Source organism: Xenopus laevis, chromosome 2S, assembly GCF_017654675.1.
Source record: "Xenopus laevis strain J_2021 chromosome 2S, Xenopus_laevis_v10.1, whole genome shotgun sequence".
NCBI classification, from domain to species: Eukaryota; Metazoa; Chordata; class Amphibia; order Anura; family Pipidae; genus Xenopus; species Xenopus laevis.
In genome coordinates, this window is record NC_054374.1 from 92,140,912 (window position 1) to 92,159,143 (window position 18,232).

Sequence of the window (18,232 nt, forward strand, 5' to 3'; positions counted from 1 at the left end):
CTAGTCTTAATGCTAAATATATCCTATATATAACAGCAAATATGCAAAAAAAGATATATGCCGTTGTAAATTACTAGCTCTTTTAGCTAAATGTTATGTAAACAATAGAAACTAAGCATTCTCCCTGTTAAGAGACTGCATTTAACCAATTACTGATTATGTACCTGGAACTGCGATTTGTATTAGATCAGGGTCTTCAGATTCCAACTTAGGTTTAACTCCACTTGTTTCATTTGATGTTCCTGTAAATGAAGGAATGATTTAGATGAGTCAAACCATGTTGCATGAAGAACAGATCATGTATGCGCCAGAAAAGAACTAGTTTATGAGATATAGTTTAACTACGATGATAGTCCCAATATCACTACCACTCAAAGTAAAATTTTAAAGGTTGTTCAAGTTACATTACATCATGGTAGGTAAATAACAGTAGAAACTAAGCATTCTCCTTGTTAGGATACTACATTTAACCAATTACTGATTATGTACCTGGAACTGTAATTTGTATTAGATCAGGGTCTTCAGATTCCAACTTAATAAGTTTAACTCCACTTGTTTCACTTGATGTTCCTGTAAATTAAGGAATGATTTAGATGAGTCAAACCATGTTGCATGAAGAATAGATTGTGCATGCACCAATAAAGAACTAGTATATGAGATATAGTTTAACTACGATGATAGTCTCAATAGCACTACCACTCAAAGTAAAATTTTAAAGGTTGTTCAAGTTACATTATATCATGGTAGGTAAATGTAAACAGTAGAAACGAAGCATTCTCCCTGTTAAAATACTACATCTTACTAATTACTGATTATGTACCTGGAACTGCGATTTGCATTATATCAGGGTCTTCAGCTTCCAACTTAATAAGTTTAACTCCAGTTGTTTCACTTGATGTTCCTGTAAATGAAGGAATGATTTAGATGAGTTAAACCAGGTTGCATGAAGAACAGATTATGTATACACTAGTAAAGAACTAGTATATGAGATATAGTTGAACTATTATGACATTCAAAGCAATCCATGATTGCTAAGAGACTGGGATATGAATAGGAGAGGGCCAGAGTAAAAAGATGAGTAAAAAAAGTAGCAACAACAATAATTTTGTAACTTAAGAGAGCATTTGTTTTTTAGAGGTGTCAGTGATCCCCATTTAAATGCTGGAAAAGGTCTAAAAAGAAAGGGAAATAATTAAAAAACTATAAAAAAAGAAAAAATGTAGGCCACACGAGAAGTTGCTTAGAAATAGCCTTTCTATACCATATTAAAAGCTAACTTAAAGGTGAACCGCCCCTTTAACTGATGTAGTCTATTACAAACCGAGGTGATATTTGTTGCTTTTATTGTAGGTGGTATTTTTATTTAGTTTATTTTTGCTCGAAATACCCTTCTATATTTAACTTTATTTAATTGTTTAAAAAAATTCTTTTATACGAATATAAGTATTGTCAGATTTGGCTAAACACGCAATTACTGTGACCTTTTAATTGGTGATCTCATTCCTTTATTGGTGGTGGTTATAAAATGTGATCTTTGAAGGGAGGTGCTTGAGCTTCTGATGAAGTGACGTATTGGTCACGAAACGCGTCAAGCTACTCTCCCTGCCCTCGTGTACAAATTGTTTTATCTGGATTAATAAAGACGAAGTTTTAACCTACATTGGGTTCCACCTTGAATGAATTTGTTTCCCGGTTGCCACCTGCTTGCCTGCACCCCGTGAGATTGTTTATTGCCGTTTCAGACCGGCTCTTTTCTTCGACAACCGGAAGTCATGTCTGCCTACCCGTAATGGCGTTCTGCATGTTTGCTTCGTTGGTATTTTTATTTAGCAATGATTTTGCTTAGCATCATAAGCCAAACACTCATTAGTTTTTGAATATAAAGTTAAATTATAAACTATAAATGACCATGTGCAGTGCCTGACACTAAGGGGGATAATAAAAATCAAGATCGGATTTTGCCATGAATTGGGAAAAACATTTGCAAACAAAACGTTTCTGGAAAAAGCAAGATGTAAAAATGTGATAGAGAAAATTAATTTTTTACAATATTATCGGGTAATATTATCGTCTATGGCCACCTTTACACCTTCCTTGATAAATGTGTCTATACATTAAAAACACTTTTACCTCTTATTTCCTCTGGATGCCCCTTTTTAATACATGATAAATCTGCCTTTTTAATACTTGATAAATATGCCCCCAAGTTTAAATGTATTACTGCTTTAAAGGAAAAGGAAACCCTGCAGAAAAAACCCCTGTATCCCCCACCCCAGGGGAAATGCCCCATACTTTATACTTACCCCTCGTCGCAGATTCTGGCAGATCGTTACGTCGGCACATGCGCAGTTGGAGCAATTTGCCAGTTTTTGACAACTGCGCATGCACCGAAATTGGCGAGATTGGCGAACTCCCATTCAGCTTACCAAGGAACCGGAATATGGATGCTGTGAAGTCCGCTGCCAGAATCTGCGACAAGAGGTAAGTATAAAGTATGGGGCATTTCCCCGGGGGGCAGTTAGCCGGGGGGGGAGGGAGGGGGGGTCTACGTGGGGTGGGGGGTACAGGGTTTTTTTCTACAGGGTTTCCTTCTCCTTTAAGTCTGATACCAAGCTCACTGCCAAAACAATCAGACTATATAATGTCCTATTTGGCAAAACAATTCCCTCAAAGCAGTTCACAAATCCACAAACACACACATTCTGATACCAGAAAATGTTGTGTGTGCGTAAATGTTTTTGCGCATGCAACTCTTTAAGTGTGCAAAAATATTTGTGCACCCAACCAAAACAAATCAAAAGTAGTGGCCACCTATTTAACAGAAAGCCCTAAGGGCAGACACGCGCTGCGATTCGGGGAGATTAGTCACCCGGAGACAAAACTCCTCTTCTTCGGGAAGACTTATCTCTCCGAACCCCACTCCCCTGCCTTCCCGCTGGTTAGAATGAAAATTGCCGGCAGGATGGCACTCTGAGCGCTTTGGTTTCCGAAGTTGCCCGAAGTTTCCTCATGAGGCAACTTTGGACGACTTCGGAAAACGAAGTGTTCTGAGTGCCATCCCGGCACTGAGTGCCATGGTAGGCAGTTCGGGGAGATTAATCGCCCAAAGAAGAGGAGATTTGTTGCCGGGTGACTAATCTCCCAGAATTGCAGCGTGTGTCTCTGCCCTAAGCATGTAAGACAGCAGTGGGGTTTCTCATAAAACACTGAATACAGTAAACAATGAGTCAGAGAGGGCTCTGTAGCCAATAAAGTATGCTGTAATATATGAAACAATCCATAAGCACCATGCTTAATAAGTCACAAGAGGGCCTTTATACTATACCTGGTTCACATTCATCAGATATGCTGCTTTTTTCCGATCTGTGTAAACAGAGATGTGGTAAGTACAATGCAAATATAACCCATTAAAGGGTTCAAGTGCAAAGCATACTTGATGGGCATTAATGCAAAGCTTACATGAACTTTTATTCTGTTTATAATTGTTATTTATTTAGCTTAGTGTGAATGACTGATCAGGCCTACACACAAAGAAAGAAAATGTTGTTTTTGTACCAGTGACGAGGAGTTTTAAAAGTTTGGCAAAAAGGAGTTACTTTTTGATCACCGAAAGTGTACAACGCTGTGGAATATGTTGGTGTTTTATAAATGCATGCTAATAATAAGTGTAGTAGTGTATCACAAAATATAGGCATTGAGTCCTAAATAAATAAATTGGCAAAGCTTTCATATAAGCTAAAAAAAAAAACACAAACCTGGAATTTGATTTTTATTCCTTCCTCACATATTTACAATTAACATGTCCAGCTAAGATCTCTTTATCTGTTTGATATGGTATGTCATGTCAGTGCATGGGACACATTACATTATTAGTTTTTCGCCAAGTTTCTCTTCAAAAATTACGTCCATAGACATTGGTGAAAAAGTTGTAGTGCAGCAAAAATCTGTTGTGCAGCAAAAAAATTCTCGCCCATAGACTAAAATGCATTTTTGCCAAATTTTCAGCAAAGCGGATCAGATTCGTCCATAATTAAAACACAGTACAGGCATGGGATAACAGATCTTTTTTAACAGATCTTTCATACCTTAAATCAACTAGAAAATCATGTAAAAATTAAATAAATCCAACAGGCTGGTTTTGCTTCCAATAAGGATTAATGATATCTTAGTTTTGATCAATTACAAGGTACTGTTTTAACATTACAGAGAAAGGGGGACTAATATTTTAAAATTTGGATTATATGGATGAAATGGAGTCAATGGGAGGCAGACTCTCTGTAATTGTGAGTTTTCTGGATAATGGATTTCCCGATAATGGATCCCCCGATAATGGATCCCATGACTCTACAATTAATCTGTTTTATTTCTAGTGTTGTAAATATTATGTACAGACCTGCTTCCAGTGGGGAACCCCAGCATGTCCAGAGCAGCTGCCTTCTGGTTTTCGCTACAAGCCTCTTCTCCCAGGCTAGAAGAGTCAGACTTTGTGGTTTCTTTGGTAAATGTAGTACCTGGTTATGATTATGCATCAGGTTTTGTGATTGAGCATTTTAATTGCCCAAAATAAGTGTATCAGTGTATTTATGTAAATTAATTCAAGTTAACATACCAACAGATTAAAAAAAAAAACAACATAATTTGTGATTTTCAGAATAAATATGGAAATAAATTAAAGTAACTACTATTTACTTATAAAAAACACACTTTTTAACACAAGTACCGTACATTGAATAGTGCTTGTGCAGAACATATTTTTGCCTATTGTGTTATACACAGAAAATCTATTGTGGTTATTTCTTGAGCTTAACATGCAAAACAGGGTGATTGAAGTTACTCCATGTTTGGCCCTTGTGAGGTAGCTCATCAGGTAGTTCATTATGAGGCGGATTATCTGAGTGCTGGTAATCTACCCCACAAGGACCAAACATGGAGTAGCACCAATCTGTGTTTATTTCAAGAAACAAAAAGCATAGGTTTTTCATAATTAAACCAAAAGGCAAAAAATATGTTTAGCTCAAGCTACTGAACTCATGTTGAAAAGGGGATATAGAGTCACTTAAATGTGTGCTTCTTTTTACTTCTAATAGCCAAATCAGCATTATCAATCCAAATGAAAAAACTTACCATCAAATATTCGTTGATCAAACATGCTGCAAATTAAAAATAAAACAAAGTTTGTAACGGAATGAGGTTTTACATAGAAAGAGAGATAGACTAACAGACAGGTTAACAAATACAGTAGATGGAAGGATTTTTCCTTTTGCTTTACTCACATGCTTATTGAGACAAAAAACAGTATAAATTGTGCCCTAGATTTCCAAAAACATATTTTACATGAAGCACATGAAGTATAAATCTACAGTCATATATAACTCTGGTGGGTTACTTTGATGCTTATGCCTTTCACAGAACATGAAGTGGCAATTGATCTGCCCCAGCATCCCATTCAGCCACCATCCTCAATTACATTTTCCATCGCTCTGCCAAACAACCTTGGCTGCCAGCTGGTAAAGGTAAAATGCCTGTGAGGCTCAGCCCTTAAAGTGAATGTGTGGCACACTATTTGTTGTTTCCTAACCAATAGCCATTAGTGGCTGTTATTGAGCTGGGGCAGGAGTACCACAGGCCCATTCATTATGTACAACCTTAAGCCTTATCAGAAAGGTCCACCTAAATATACCAGTAAATCCTCAAAGTATTGCTGCTCAGAGTCCTCTGTCAAAAGAAACACTGTATTTATTTCCTTCTATTGTGTACACATGGGCTTCTGTATCAGACTTCCTGCCTTCAGCTTAAACATCCTTGCCCCGGATGTGAGCATGCTCAGTTTGCTCCTCTCCCCCCCCCCTTTCTCTGCTGTAACCTGAGCCCAGAGCTATAAGTGAGCAGGGAAGAGACTTTCCTAAACAAACAGAGAGCTTCTAGAGCTTTTTACTCAGGTATGGTAAAACATTCTACAGAATAAATATAGCATTTTAGCTTGCACTATTGCAGCTAATTTATTGGCAATAAAATGCCTCTGTAGCTTTCCCTTTAAATTGCAATAATAATCAGACATTAGCATTTGAAATTGCAACAATGTACCACATATTAAGGAGAAAAACCCCCTATTAAGCCCATGTGAGATTGGCTTCTCTGTATAAGTGAAAAGCACTGTGGCTTTTTTCCACTGGTTGTTTATTGCCAGAGCCTAGTACAAATGTTTACTATGCCACTAGCCACAGCAGGGCTGCCAGCAAAAGTCATTGTTATTCTGGTTGCAGCAGTTGATGATTTTGTAGTTTGCAGAAGAGTAATGTGATGCCCAGTTGTATTTACAAAATGTGCATTTACAGAAACATGTATGTAACATTTCAAATATAAAGCCTGCATTATTCATTTTATGGGCAAAGTAGTTTTTTGAAATCAAGAGTCCAGCTTAAAACTATAATTTCAATGGGCCTTTTTGCCTCAAACCGCAGGGGCAGAAAATAGTTGTGGGTGGTATATATAATTTTTTTATTTTACAGTGGCACTCAAATGTTTGTGAACCCTATTGACTTTTCTATATTTTTAAATTAATGTGACCCAAACATCATCTGATTTTCAAACAAGTCCTAAAAGTATATGAAGAAAACAATTAAACAAATTAAACAAAAAATATTTGGTCATGTATTTATTGAAAATGATCCAATAACATTGTTGCGCGTGGCAACAGTAAGAGAATCAGTACAGTATTCACTTACTTTCACTCAGCATTTGGTGTGACTCTATTATGCAGCAATAACTCCAACTAAACGTTTATGGTAACTATTGATGACTCCTGCACATCGAATTTTAACTCATTCCTCCATACAGAACAGCTTCAGCTCTTGGATGTTGGGTGGGTTTCCGATGTTAGTGGGTTTCCTCACATGAACTGCTCGCTTTAAGTCTTTCCACATTTCAGTTGGATTAAGGTCAGTACTTTGACTTGGCCATTCCAGAACATTCACTTTATTCTTCTTTAACCATTCTTTGGTAGAACAACTTGTGTGTTTAGGATCGTTGTCTTGCTGCATGACCTACTTGTCTCTTGAGATTCAGTTCATGGACAGATGTCTTGACGTTTTCTTCTAGAATTCTCTGGTATAGTTGAAAAATCCTTGTTCCATCAATGATGGCAAGCCATCCAGGCCTAGATGCAGCAAAACGGGCCAAAACAAGAACACTCCCACCATGTTTCACAGATGGGATAAGATTCTTATGCTGGAATGCAGTGTTTTTCTTTCTCCAAATGTAATGCTCCTCGTTTAAGCCAAAAATTTATATTTTGACTTCATCCGCCCACAAAACATTGCAGTATCCTTCTGGTTTGATCTTTTAGCAAACTGTAGATGGTCAGCAATATTTTTTGGGGGGAGAGCAATGACTTTCTCCTTGCAACCCTGCCATGCACACCATTGCTGTCCAGTGCTCTCCTAATGGTGGACTCATGAACATCAACATTTACTAATGTGAGACAGGCCTTCAGTTTATTAGAAGTTACCTTTGTAAACTCTCGCACTATTGGACGCCTGACAGTTGGGAGTTATATTTGAAGGTCGACCACTTGTGCGTTGGGCAACAACGGTCTTGAATTCCCTCCATTTGTACATAATCTGTCTGACTGTTGAGTGGTGAAGTGGGCATCAACAAATCTTTTTCACACAAACACAACACAAATGTGTTGTCTCCCATACACACCTGATTGTCATCCCAGTGACTGAAAACACCAGCCTCTGATTTCACCTTCACATTACATGATAATCCTAAGGATTTAATTACTTTTGCCTCATGCAAATATGTTAGTGGATCACTTTTGTCAATAAATACATGATTGAATATAATATTTTGTGTTTTATTTGTTTAACTAGGTTTCTTAATCTAGTTTAAGGACGTTTAAAAATCACATGTTTAAAGTCACAGTCATATAAAGATCACATTCATATAAAGTTCACAAACTTTCAAGCACCACTGTGTGTAAATTATAAATTACGGTAGATATATATATAGATATGCAGTAAACAGCGCCACAAGTTAAATTACCCTGGTGCAAGGTAAAACAAAACTTATAAAAACAAAGAAGACCAGCACTCAGGGATTTTTCAACAATTCTTGAAATATATGACTTTTATCACAAGCTGCAACAAGAAATTTACCTTTTAATAGTAAAATGAATATTATGCCTTTCCTCCAAAATTCTTTTTAATTTGGGTACGCCATAGGTACATGGCCTTTTAAAGGGGATTTTATCCGGGAATCCGTTTATTTCCACAGCTTCTGGATGACAGGCAATCTTACGGTATGGCACAGGGACCATGTGGTCAAGTCCTAGAGCTCCAGCTGCAATAGAAGCAATATGCTTTGAAAAACAATACAATGTATTTGTAGTTAATCCCTAAGGATTATGATTCTTTCTGCTTTCCGTCTGTATCTGAAAATGAACAACGCTGTAGCACAGTATTTAATATTGCTGCCTTGCAACAATCTTTGTGGTGCCCATGTGGGTCTGCCTGGTGCAATGGTTTTCTCCCACATACCAAGATCGGCTTTAAAATTAACTGATTTACAATAAAACTGGTTTTACCTTTTGTGTGGATGTGTGGGGGGCATGTTAAAAGTGAAAAAGAACTAGTTTTGTGCAAGGATATAATCAGCACTCCAGAAGAATGTGGGGCCTGAGGTATATTGGCTTAGATGCTTAAACTAGTAATATACTCTTGGCTTGTGCTGAACAAACTTTTTACCTATTGATTTAATCATAAAAAAATCTATAGGTTTTTATCATTTGTTAAAGTAAAAGTGCAAATAGGGAAACTAATAGATTTTTGTGTACTGATAAACTCATTTTAAATATTATATATATATATATATATATATATATATATATATATATACACACACATACATATATATATACACATACATATATATATACACATACATATATATATATACACATACATATATATATATATACACATACATACACATATATACACATACATACACATACACACATACATATATATATATATATATATATATATATATATATATATATATATATATATATATATATATATATATATATATATATATATATATATATATATATATATATATATATATATATATATATCTTACAATCAAGTCACACTCAAAACCATGATATTGGGAAACAAATCCCCACAATGATGTATTAAACGCTGCCCTCTTGTGTAAAGTGCCGTGCCAAAATGTAAGGCACTTTAATTAATTACTTATTTGTTTGCCCTAACCTTCATTTCATCTATACTCCCCCCCCCCAAAAAAAACAATGAATTTACAATGGGTCTTATTTACAAAATAATAAGCACTTAAGTGATGCTGCCAATAGCAGCTATTATTTAGGCCTTCTACTGTGGTCACTACTGGCAGCTGTGCAGTTTAGCATGTTGGTAAATGAGCCCTTTGGGGTTATGTAATAATAATATACAAACAATCATCAGGTAAAATGCAATGCCGTTTGCATTACACACACACAGATTTACTGATGTACTACGTAAACGTGTGTGTGTGCGTATATACAGTATACAGTGTTTATATATTAAGATGTGATATAGCTATATATAACAGCTTTTATTTCTAAACGACTTTAAAATTATATCAGCTCATTTCAGAGAACAATAATATGTAACAGCTACTCACCATATCTGCTGTTAAATAAGATCTGCACACACTCTCTGAGTATATTAATATCCTCAGTCTCCCTTAAGAAACTGTCCCATTTATCTGTCAATAAAAAACATAAATTAATCAACTGTACTGGTAAGGGATCCATTATCTGGAAACCCATTATCCAGAAAGCCTTAAATTATGGGATGACTGTCTGCCATAGACTCCATTTTATCCAAATAATCCACTTTTAAAAAATGATTCCCTTTTTCTCTGTAATAATAAAACAGTACATTGTACTTGATGCAAACTAAGATATAATTACTCCTTATTGGAAGCAAAACCAGCCTATTGGTTTTATTTAACCCTTTAAGTGCCACAGAACGTAGAATCTACGTTCTGTGGATCAAAGGACCAAAGTGCCACAGATCGTAGATTCTACGTTCTGCAGCACTTCCGGGTTTGCGAGCGGAGGAGCGGCTGTTAGAGCCGCTCGCTCCGCTCCTTCACGATCCCCTGCCCCTAGACAACGAGCAGAGCAGGGGATCGTGTGGCCCCTGGGGCGCGATCGCCCAGGGGCCCCAAAGCAGCAGCAGGGACGCGTTTCCTATGCGTCCTGCTGCTGCCTGCGCCGCACTTCCGCCCAGCTCCGCCCCCACATGGCTGATGATCGTTGGAGCTGGAGATCTGCTGCGTGGGACCCTTTCTGATCGATCTGCAGCATCTACCCCAGGTAAGTGTAACATTTACACACACAAAAACACACAAACACACCAACACACACTTATTACAGTAATATACACTTACATTCACACTTACACACACTCACACATAGATTTTTGGGGATTGGGGGGGTCACACACACTCACAGCACCCATGTACACTTGCACACGCGCACATGCGCAAATAACATGCAATTTACCCGTTGTGCACACGCATATGTACATATATGGCTTTGTGGCTTTTTTTTTTTTTTTCTTATCGCATCGTCTCTTTTTGGGCTAAAAAAAATGTTTATTGCCGTTCCGAATAGCGTATTCGCTAACCGTACTGTGCAATAGCTTTTGTATGTTATTTTGGTGGTTATATTGCAATTTTGGGTATTTTGGTGCATTTTTAGCCATTTTATTGAATTTTTAGCCATTTTATTGCATTTTCAGCTCTGCATTTGTGTTGTTCACTTGTTTCTGCCCGTATAATCGATTTGGCCCAGCTAAAATATTCAAACGGTAATTCTGGTGGCCGATTACACTAGTGTGAAAAAAAAAAGCATTGATTTTTGTGGTTTTATTAGTTTTTGGTGATTTATTTGCATTTCACACTGTTCTGTGTTATTTTGTTTTGCCTATGTAAATTTTATCTACTATATATCCATTTGGGGGTCTCTGTGCGCCACATAGTTTGGTATATCTATGCATATTGGGCATCAAAGTGTTCAGTAGACCCTGTCATTCATATTTAGGATGTTTTATGCTGATACGTTACGAAATGTGGGGCACATAATGGGGTAAAATTCAAGCTTTGTGACGATTTTCAGAAATTTGATAAAAACTGTTATGTTCAGCATTGCTTTGCAGTTTGGCAGTTTGCTGTAGAAACACTTATTTACCCATTTTGGATTCGTCAGAATGTGTACTTTCTGAAAATATATGGTTTTCTGGGGTCTCTGTACTGTTAGGGGGGTCTAATGTCGCATAATACACACACCAGGTGCTTATATTGCAGCAGCCAGCGCGTCAGCTGTGAAAATGTCTATACATATTGTCATTTGGGGGTCTCTGTGCGCAACATAGTTTGGTATATCTATGCATATTGGGCATCAAAGTGTTCAGTAGACCCCTGGCGCTCATATTTAGGATGTTTTATGCTGATAAGCTACGAAATGTGGGGCATATAATGGGGTAGAATTCAAGCTTTGTGACGATTTTCAGAAATTTGATAAAAACCGTTATGTTCAGCATTGCTTTGCAGTTTGGCAGTTTGCAGTAGAAACACTTATTTACCCATATTGGATTCGTCAAAATGTGTACTTTCTGAAAATATATGGTTTTCTGGGGTCTCTGTGCTGTTAGGTGGTCTAATGTCGCATAATACACACACTGGGTGGTTATATTGCCAGCAGCCAGCGCGTCAGCCGTGAAAATGTCTATACATATTGTCATTTGGGGTCTCTGTGCGCCACATAGTTTGGTATATCTATGCATATTGGGCATCAAAGTGTTCAGTAGACCCCATGCGCTCATATTTAGGATGTTTTATGCTGATAAGTTACGAAATGTGGGGCATATAATGGGGTAAAATTCAAGCTTTGTGACGATGTTCAGAAATTTGATAAAAACCGTTACGTTCAGCATTGCTTTGCAGTTTGACAGTTTGCAGTAGGAACACATATTTACCCATATTGGATTCGTCAAAATGTGTACTTTCTGAAAATATATGGTTTTCTGGGGTCTCTGTACTGTTAGGGGGGGTCTAATGTCGCATATTACACACACCAGGTGCTTGTATTGCAGCAGCCAGCGCGCATCAGCCGTGAAAATGTATACACTATTGTCATTTGGGGGTCTCTGTGCGCCACATAGTTTGGTATATCTATGCATATTGGGCATCAAAGTGTTTAGTAGACCCCTGGCGTTCATATTCAGGATGTTTTATGCTGATAAGTTACGAAATGTGGGGCATATAATGGGGTAAAATTCAAGCTTTGTGACGATTTTCAGAAATTTGATAAAAACCGTTACGTTCAGCATTGCTTTGCAGTTTGACAGTATGCAGTAGGAACACATATTTACCCATATTGGATTCGTCAGAATGTGTACTTTCCGAAAATATATGGTTTTCTGGGGTCTCTGTACTGTTAGGGGGGTCTAATGTCGCATATTAGACACACCGGGGTGCTTATATTGCAGCAGCCAGCGCGCGTCAGCCGTGAAAATGTATACACTATTGTCATTTGGGGGTCTCTGTGCGCCACATAGTTTGGTATATCTATGCATATTGGGCATCAAAGTGTTCAGTAGACCCCTGGCGTTCATATTCAGGATGTTTTATGCTGATAAGTTACGAAATGTGGGGCATATAATGGGGTAAAATTCAAGCTTTGTGACGATTTTCAGAAATTTGATAAAAACCGTTATGTTCAGCATTGCTTTGCAGTTTGGCAGTTTGCAGTAGAAACACTTATTTACCCATATTGGATTCGTCAGAATGTGTACTTTCTGAAAATATATGGTTTTCTGGGGTCTCTGTACTGTTAGGTGGTCTAATGTCGCATAATACACACACACCGGGTGGTTATATTGCTGCAGCCAGCGTGTCAGCCGTGAAAATGTCTATACATATTGTCATTTGTGGGTCTCTGTGCGCCACATAGTTTGGTATATCTATGCATTTTGGGCATCAAAGTGTTCAGTAGACCCCTGGCGCTCATATTTAGGATGTTTTATGCTGATAAGTTACGAAATGTGGGGCATATAATGGGATAAATTTCAAGCTTTGTGACGATTTTCAGAAATTTGATAAAAACTGTTACGTTCAGCATTGCTTTGCAGTTTGACAGTTTGCAGTAGGAACACATATTTACCCATTTTGGATTCGTCAGAATGTGTACTTTCTGAAAATATATGGTTTTCTGGGGTCTCTGTACTGTTAGGGGGGTCTAATGTCGCATATTACACACACCGGGTGCTTATATTGCAGCAGCCAGCGTGCGTCAGCCGTGAAAATGTATATACACTATTGTCATTTGGGGGTCTCTGTGCGCCACATAGTTTGGTATATCTATGCATATTGGGCATCAAAGTGTTCAGTAGACCCCTGGCGTTCATATTCAGGATGTTTTATGCTGATAAGTTACGAAATGTGGGGCATATAATGGGGTAAAATTCAAGCTTTGTGACGATTTTCAGAAATTTGATAAAAACCGTTACGTTCAGCATTGCTTTGCAGTTTGACAGTTTGCAGTAGGAACACATATTTACCCATATTGGATTCGTCAGAATGTGTACTTTCTGAAAATATATGGTTTTCTGGGGTCTCTGTACTGTTAGGTGGTCTAATGTCGCATAATACACACACCGGGTGGTTATATTGCAGCAGCCAGCGCGTCAGCCGTGAAAATGTCTATACATATTGTCATTTGGGGGTCTCTGTGCCCCACATAGTTTGGTATATCTATGCACATTGGGCATCAAACTGTTTAGTAGACCCCTATGTTTATATTTAGGATGCTTTATGCTGGTAATGATACATGGACAATACGATGCTGGAAAGTTGAAGCTTTGAGGCAATTTTCAGAATATTTTACCAAAACCGCCAAATTTGGCAAAGCCTTGCGACTCAGTAGTTTGGGGCAGAAAGGCATGGGTACCCATTTTAGATTCTGTATAATGTGTACTTTCCAAAAATATATGGGTTTGGGGGGTAAACATATATTTCTGTGTTTTTACCCCACAAAAATGCAGTCAATGTGTTGATTTTTCATTAGCTGAAGTTACCCCACAGGACTATTTGTATGCGCTAACTTCATTTTGGGGCCTCTAACTGCCATATACTTTGGTAAACCTATGCACAGTGGGCACCAAACTGTTTGGAAGACCCCTGGCAATCATATTTAGGGTGTTTTTTTTTGGTGCGTAACGATACGTGGGTGATATGGTGCTGAGAAGTTGAAGCTTTGAGGCAATTTTCAGATATTTCACCAAAACCGACAATTGTGGGAAAGCCTTGCGACTCAGTAGTTTGGAGCAGAAAGGCATGGGTACCCATTTTAGATTCGGTAGAATGTGTACTTTCCAAAAATATATGGGTTTGGGGGTAAACATATATTTCTGTGTTTTTACCCCACAAAAATGCAGTCAATGTGTTGATTTTTCATTAGCTGAAGTTACCCACAGGACTATTTGTATGCGCTAACTTCATTTTGGGGCCTCTAACTGCCATATACTTTGGTAAACCTATGCACAGTGGGCACCAAACTGTTTGGAGGACCCCTGGCAATCATATTTAGGGTGTTTTTTTTTTGGTGCGTAACGATACATGGGTGATATGGTGCTGAGAAGTTGAAGCTTTGAGGCAATTTTCAGATATTTCACCAAAACCGACAATTGTGGGAAAGCCTTGCGACTCAGTAGTTTGGAGCAGAAAGGCATGGGTACCCATTTTAGATTCGGTAGAATGTGTACTTTCCAAAAATATATGGGTTTGGGGGGTAAACATATATTTCTGTGTTTTTACCCCACAAAAATGCAGTCAATGTGTTGATTTTTCATTAGCTGAAGTTACCCACAGGACTATTTGTATGCGCTAACTTCATTTTGGGGCCTCTAACTGCCATATACTTTGGTAAACCTATGCACAGTGGGCACCAAACTGTTTGGAGGACCCCTGGCAATCATATTTAGGGTGTTTTTTTTTGGTGCGTAACGATACATGGGTGATATGGTGCTGAGAAGTTGAAGCTTTGAGGAAATTTTCAGATATTTCACCAAAACCGACAATTGTGGGAAAGCCTTGCGACTCAGTAGTTTGGAGCAGAAAGGCATGGGTACCCATTTTAGATTCGGTAGAATGTGTACTTTCCAAAAATATATGGGTTTGGGGGGTAAACATATATTTCTGTGTTTTTACCCCACAAAAATGCAGTCAATGTGTTGATTTTTCATTAGATGAAGTTACCCACAGGACTATTTGTATGCGCTAACTTCATTTTGAGGCCTCTAACTGCCAGATACTTTGGTAAACCTATGAACAATGGCCACCAAACTGTTTGGAGGAACCCTGGCAATCATATTTAGGGTGTTTTTTCTTGGTGCGTAACGATACATGGGTGATATGGTGCTGAGAAGTTGAAGCTTTGAGGCAATTTTCAGATATTTCACCAAAACCGACAATTGTGGGAAAGCCTTGCGACTCAGTAGTTTGGAACAGAAAGGCATGGGTACCCATTTTAGATTCTGTAGAATGTGAACTTTCCAAAAATATATGGGTTTTGGGGGGTAAACATATATTTCTGTGTTTTTACCCCACAAAAATGCAGTCAATGTGTTGATTTTTCATTAGCTGAAGTTACCCACGGGACTGTTTGTATGCGCTAACTTCATTTTGGGGCCTCTAAATGCCAGATACTTTGGTAAACTTATGAACAATGGCCACCAAAATGTTCAGAGGAACCCTGGCAATCATATTTAGGGTGCTTTTTCTTAGTACGTAATGATACATGGGTGATATGGTGCTGAGAAGTTGAAGCTTTGAGGCAATTTTCAGATATTTCACCAAAACCGACAATTGTGGGAAGGCCTTGCGACTCAGTAGTTTGGAGCAGAAAGGCATGGGTACCCATTTTAGATTCTGTAGAATGTGTACTTTCCAAAAATATATGGGTTTTGGGGGGTAAACATATATTTCTGTGTTTTTACCCCACAAAAATGCAGTCAATGTGTTGATTTCTCATTAGATGAAGTTACTCACGGGACTGTTTGTATGCGCTAACTTCATTTTGGGGCCTCTAAATGCCAGATACTTTGGTAAACTTATGAACAATGGCCACCAAAATGTTCAGAGGAACCCTGGCAATCATATTTAGGGTGCTTTTTCTTAGTACGTAATGATACATGGGTGATATGGTGCTGGGAAGTTGAAGTTTTGAGGCAATTTTCAGATATTTCACCAAAACCGACAATTTTGGGAAAGCCTTGCGACTCAGTAGTTTGGAGCAGAAAGGCATGGGTACCCATTTTAGATTCTGTAGAATGTGTTCTTTCCAAAAATATATGGGTTTGGGGGGTAAACATATATTTCTGTGTTTTTACCCCACAAAAAATGCAGTCAATGTGTTGATTTCTCAGTAGCTGAAGTAAAGTCCTGAACAATTTGGATGCGCTAACTTCATATTTGTGTCTCTAAATGCCAGATACTTTGGTAAACCTATGCATAATGGATATCAAACTGTTCAGTGGACCCCTGGCAATCATATTTCAGGTGCTTTTTCTTGGTACGTAATATAGTTTGGGATATGCGGAGCAGCAAAATAAAACCTTTGAAATGATTTTTCAAAATTTTGAATTTTATTTTGAAAAACCGCTATGTTCAGACAAGCTTTTCTGTTTGGTAGTTGGGAGTAGAGAGACATAGTTACCCATTTTGTAATCGGCAGAATGTGTACTTTTCAAAAATGTATGGTTTTCTGGGGTAAACCTATGGTTTCAGGATTTTTTGCCTTGGAATCTAAAGCATGCCGTTTTCTGCCTTAGTGCTTTCAAAATTCAGTAATATACTGCCGGGAGTTTTTGCTGTACAGAAATCCTAAATCTCCCTAAAACTATACATATCTGGTATTGGCACGTTCGAGAGACATAAGGCTTTCCAAATCAGTTGGATTTTCATCTGTAAAATGAAATATTTTTCTGGTATAAATTGATATACAATGAAAAATGGTAATTTTTCATTTTTTTTTGTTATTTAGCACTATAAATTTTTTTGCACAGGTGGAAATACATGAAAACTCAGGCAGATTTAGAAAGCTCAGTTTCTACCGAAAAAAACAATGTATAGTTTTCCTAGGTAAACTATAGGTTTCCCCTCAGAAAATGCCCCTAAAGTGAGAGAGCACAAAATGCTTAAAAACGGCTGGCATTTCGCGTAACCAAAATGTGAAATTCTGCTGGCACTTAAAGGGTTAATATTCAAATTATTTTTTAGTAGACAAAGGAATTGTTCAGTGTAAAAATAAAAACTGGGTAAATAGATAAAATGTTTCTAATATAGTTAGTTAGCCAAAAATGTAATGTATAAAGGCTGGAGTGATTTGATGTATAACATGTCAGTCAGACACTACTTCCTGCTTTTCAGCTCTCTTGGTTTACACTGACTGGTTACAATGGTTACCAGGCAGTAACCAATCAGAGACATGAGGGGGGCATATGGGTCATATCTGTTGCTTTTGAATCTGAGCTGAATGCGGAGGATCAATCGCAAACTCACTGAACAGAAATGTACCATGTGGCCCCCCCTTCAAGTCGGTGACTAGCTCAGAGTTATAGAGCTGAAAAGCAGGAAGTTGGATTCTGGCTGTTTTATTAGAAATCTGTTCACTCCAGCCTTTATATATTACAATATATTTGAAACATTTTTTATTTTGCACAGCCTACCTATTTACACTGTTTTTATTTTCACACAGAACTGGTCTACTAAACGCCAGGTTCCGAGCATTCTGTATAATAGATCCCATACCTGTACTAGGCTGGTACACATTAAAATAATTATTTTATTTAAAGTAGACAGTGAAATTATCTTGTTTTTCTGTGGCTCTCCAACTTGCAATTTCCACTTACTCTAGCAACAAGGCAAAAGCTATCGAATTCCAAATGAAAAATAAATAGACAACAATTTCCAACAAATATTGAATCGTGGTTATATAAGTTTTCCTCACTGAAACCATGCAATGGTTAATTTCTGTATTTTAAACGAATTAAATCCTTTTTTCAGGATATAGTTAGTAGAGACAGTCTATCTAAAGCAGCTCTGTGGACAGCAAAGAATCATGTGACATTAGCAAGTAAGTGGCCTTTGCAGCCAG

The 18,232-nt window shown here is 37.7% G+C and overlaps 1 protein-coding gene across 8 annotated transcripts in view; it reads right to left on the reverse strand.

Annotated features, from left to right (window-relative positions):
* The window catches only part of gtf2ird1.S (GTF2I repeat domain containing 1 S homeolog), a 61,837-nt gene that overhangs the window by 12,503 nt on the left and 31,102 nt on the right, over window positions 1–18,232 (reverse strand). For 6 of the 8 annotated variants that reach the window (XM_018248129.2, XM_041583027.1, XM_018248128.2 and 3 more), the window contains 8 exon segments: window positions 9,691–9,774; window positions 8,160–8,343; window positions 5,125–5,150; window positions 4,394–4,511; window positions 3,326–3,363; window positions 821–901; window positions 490–570; window positions 165–242 (listed from right to left, as the gene is read on the reverse strand). In XM_018248129.2, the coding sequence (XP_018103618.1) occupies window positions 165–242; window positions 490–570; window positions 821–901; window positions 3,326–3,363; window positions 4,394–4,511; window positions 5,125–5,150; window positions 8,160–8,343; window positions 9,691–9,774 (690 nt within the window). 8 annotated transcript variants of the gene reach the window in all.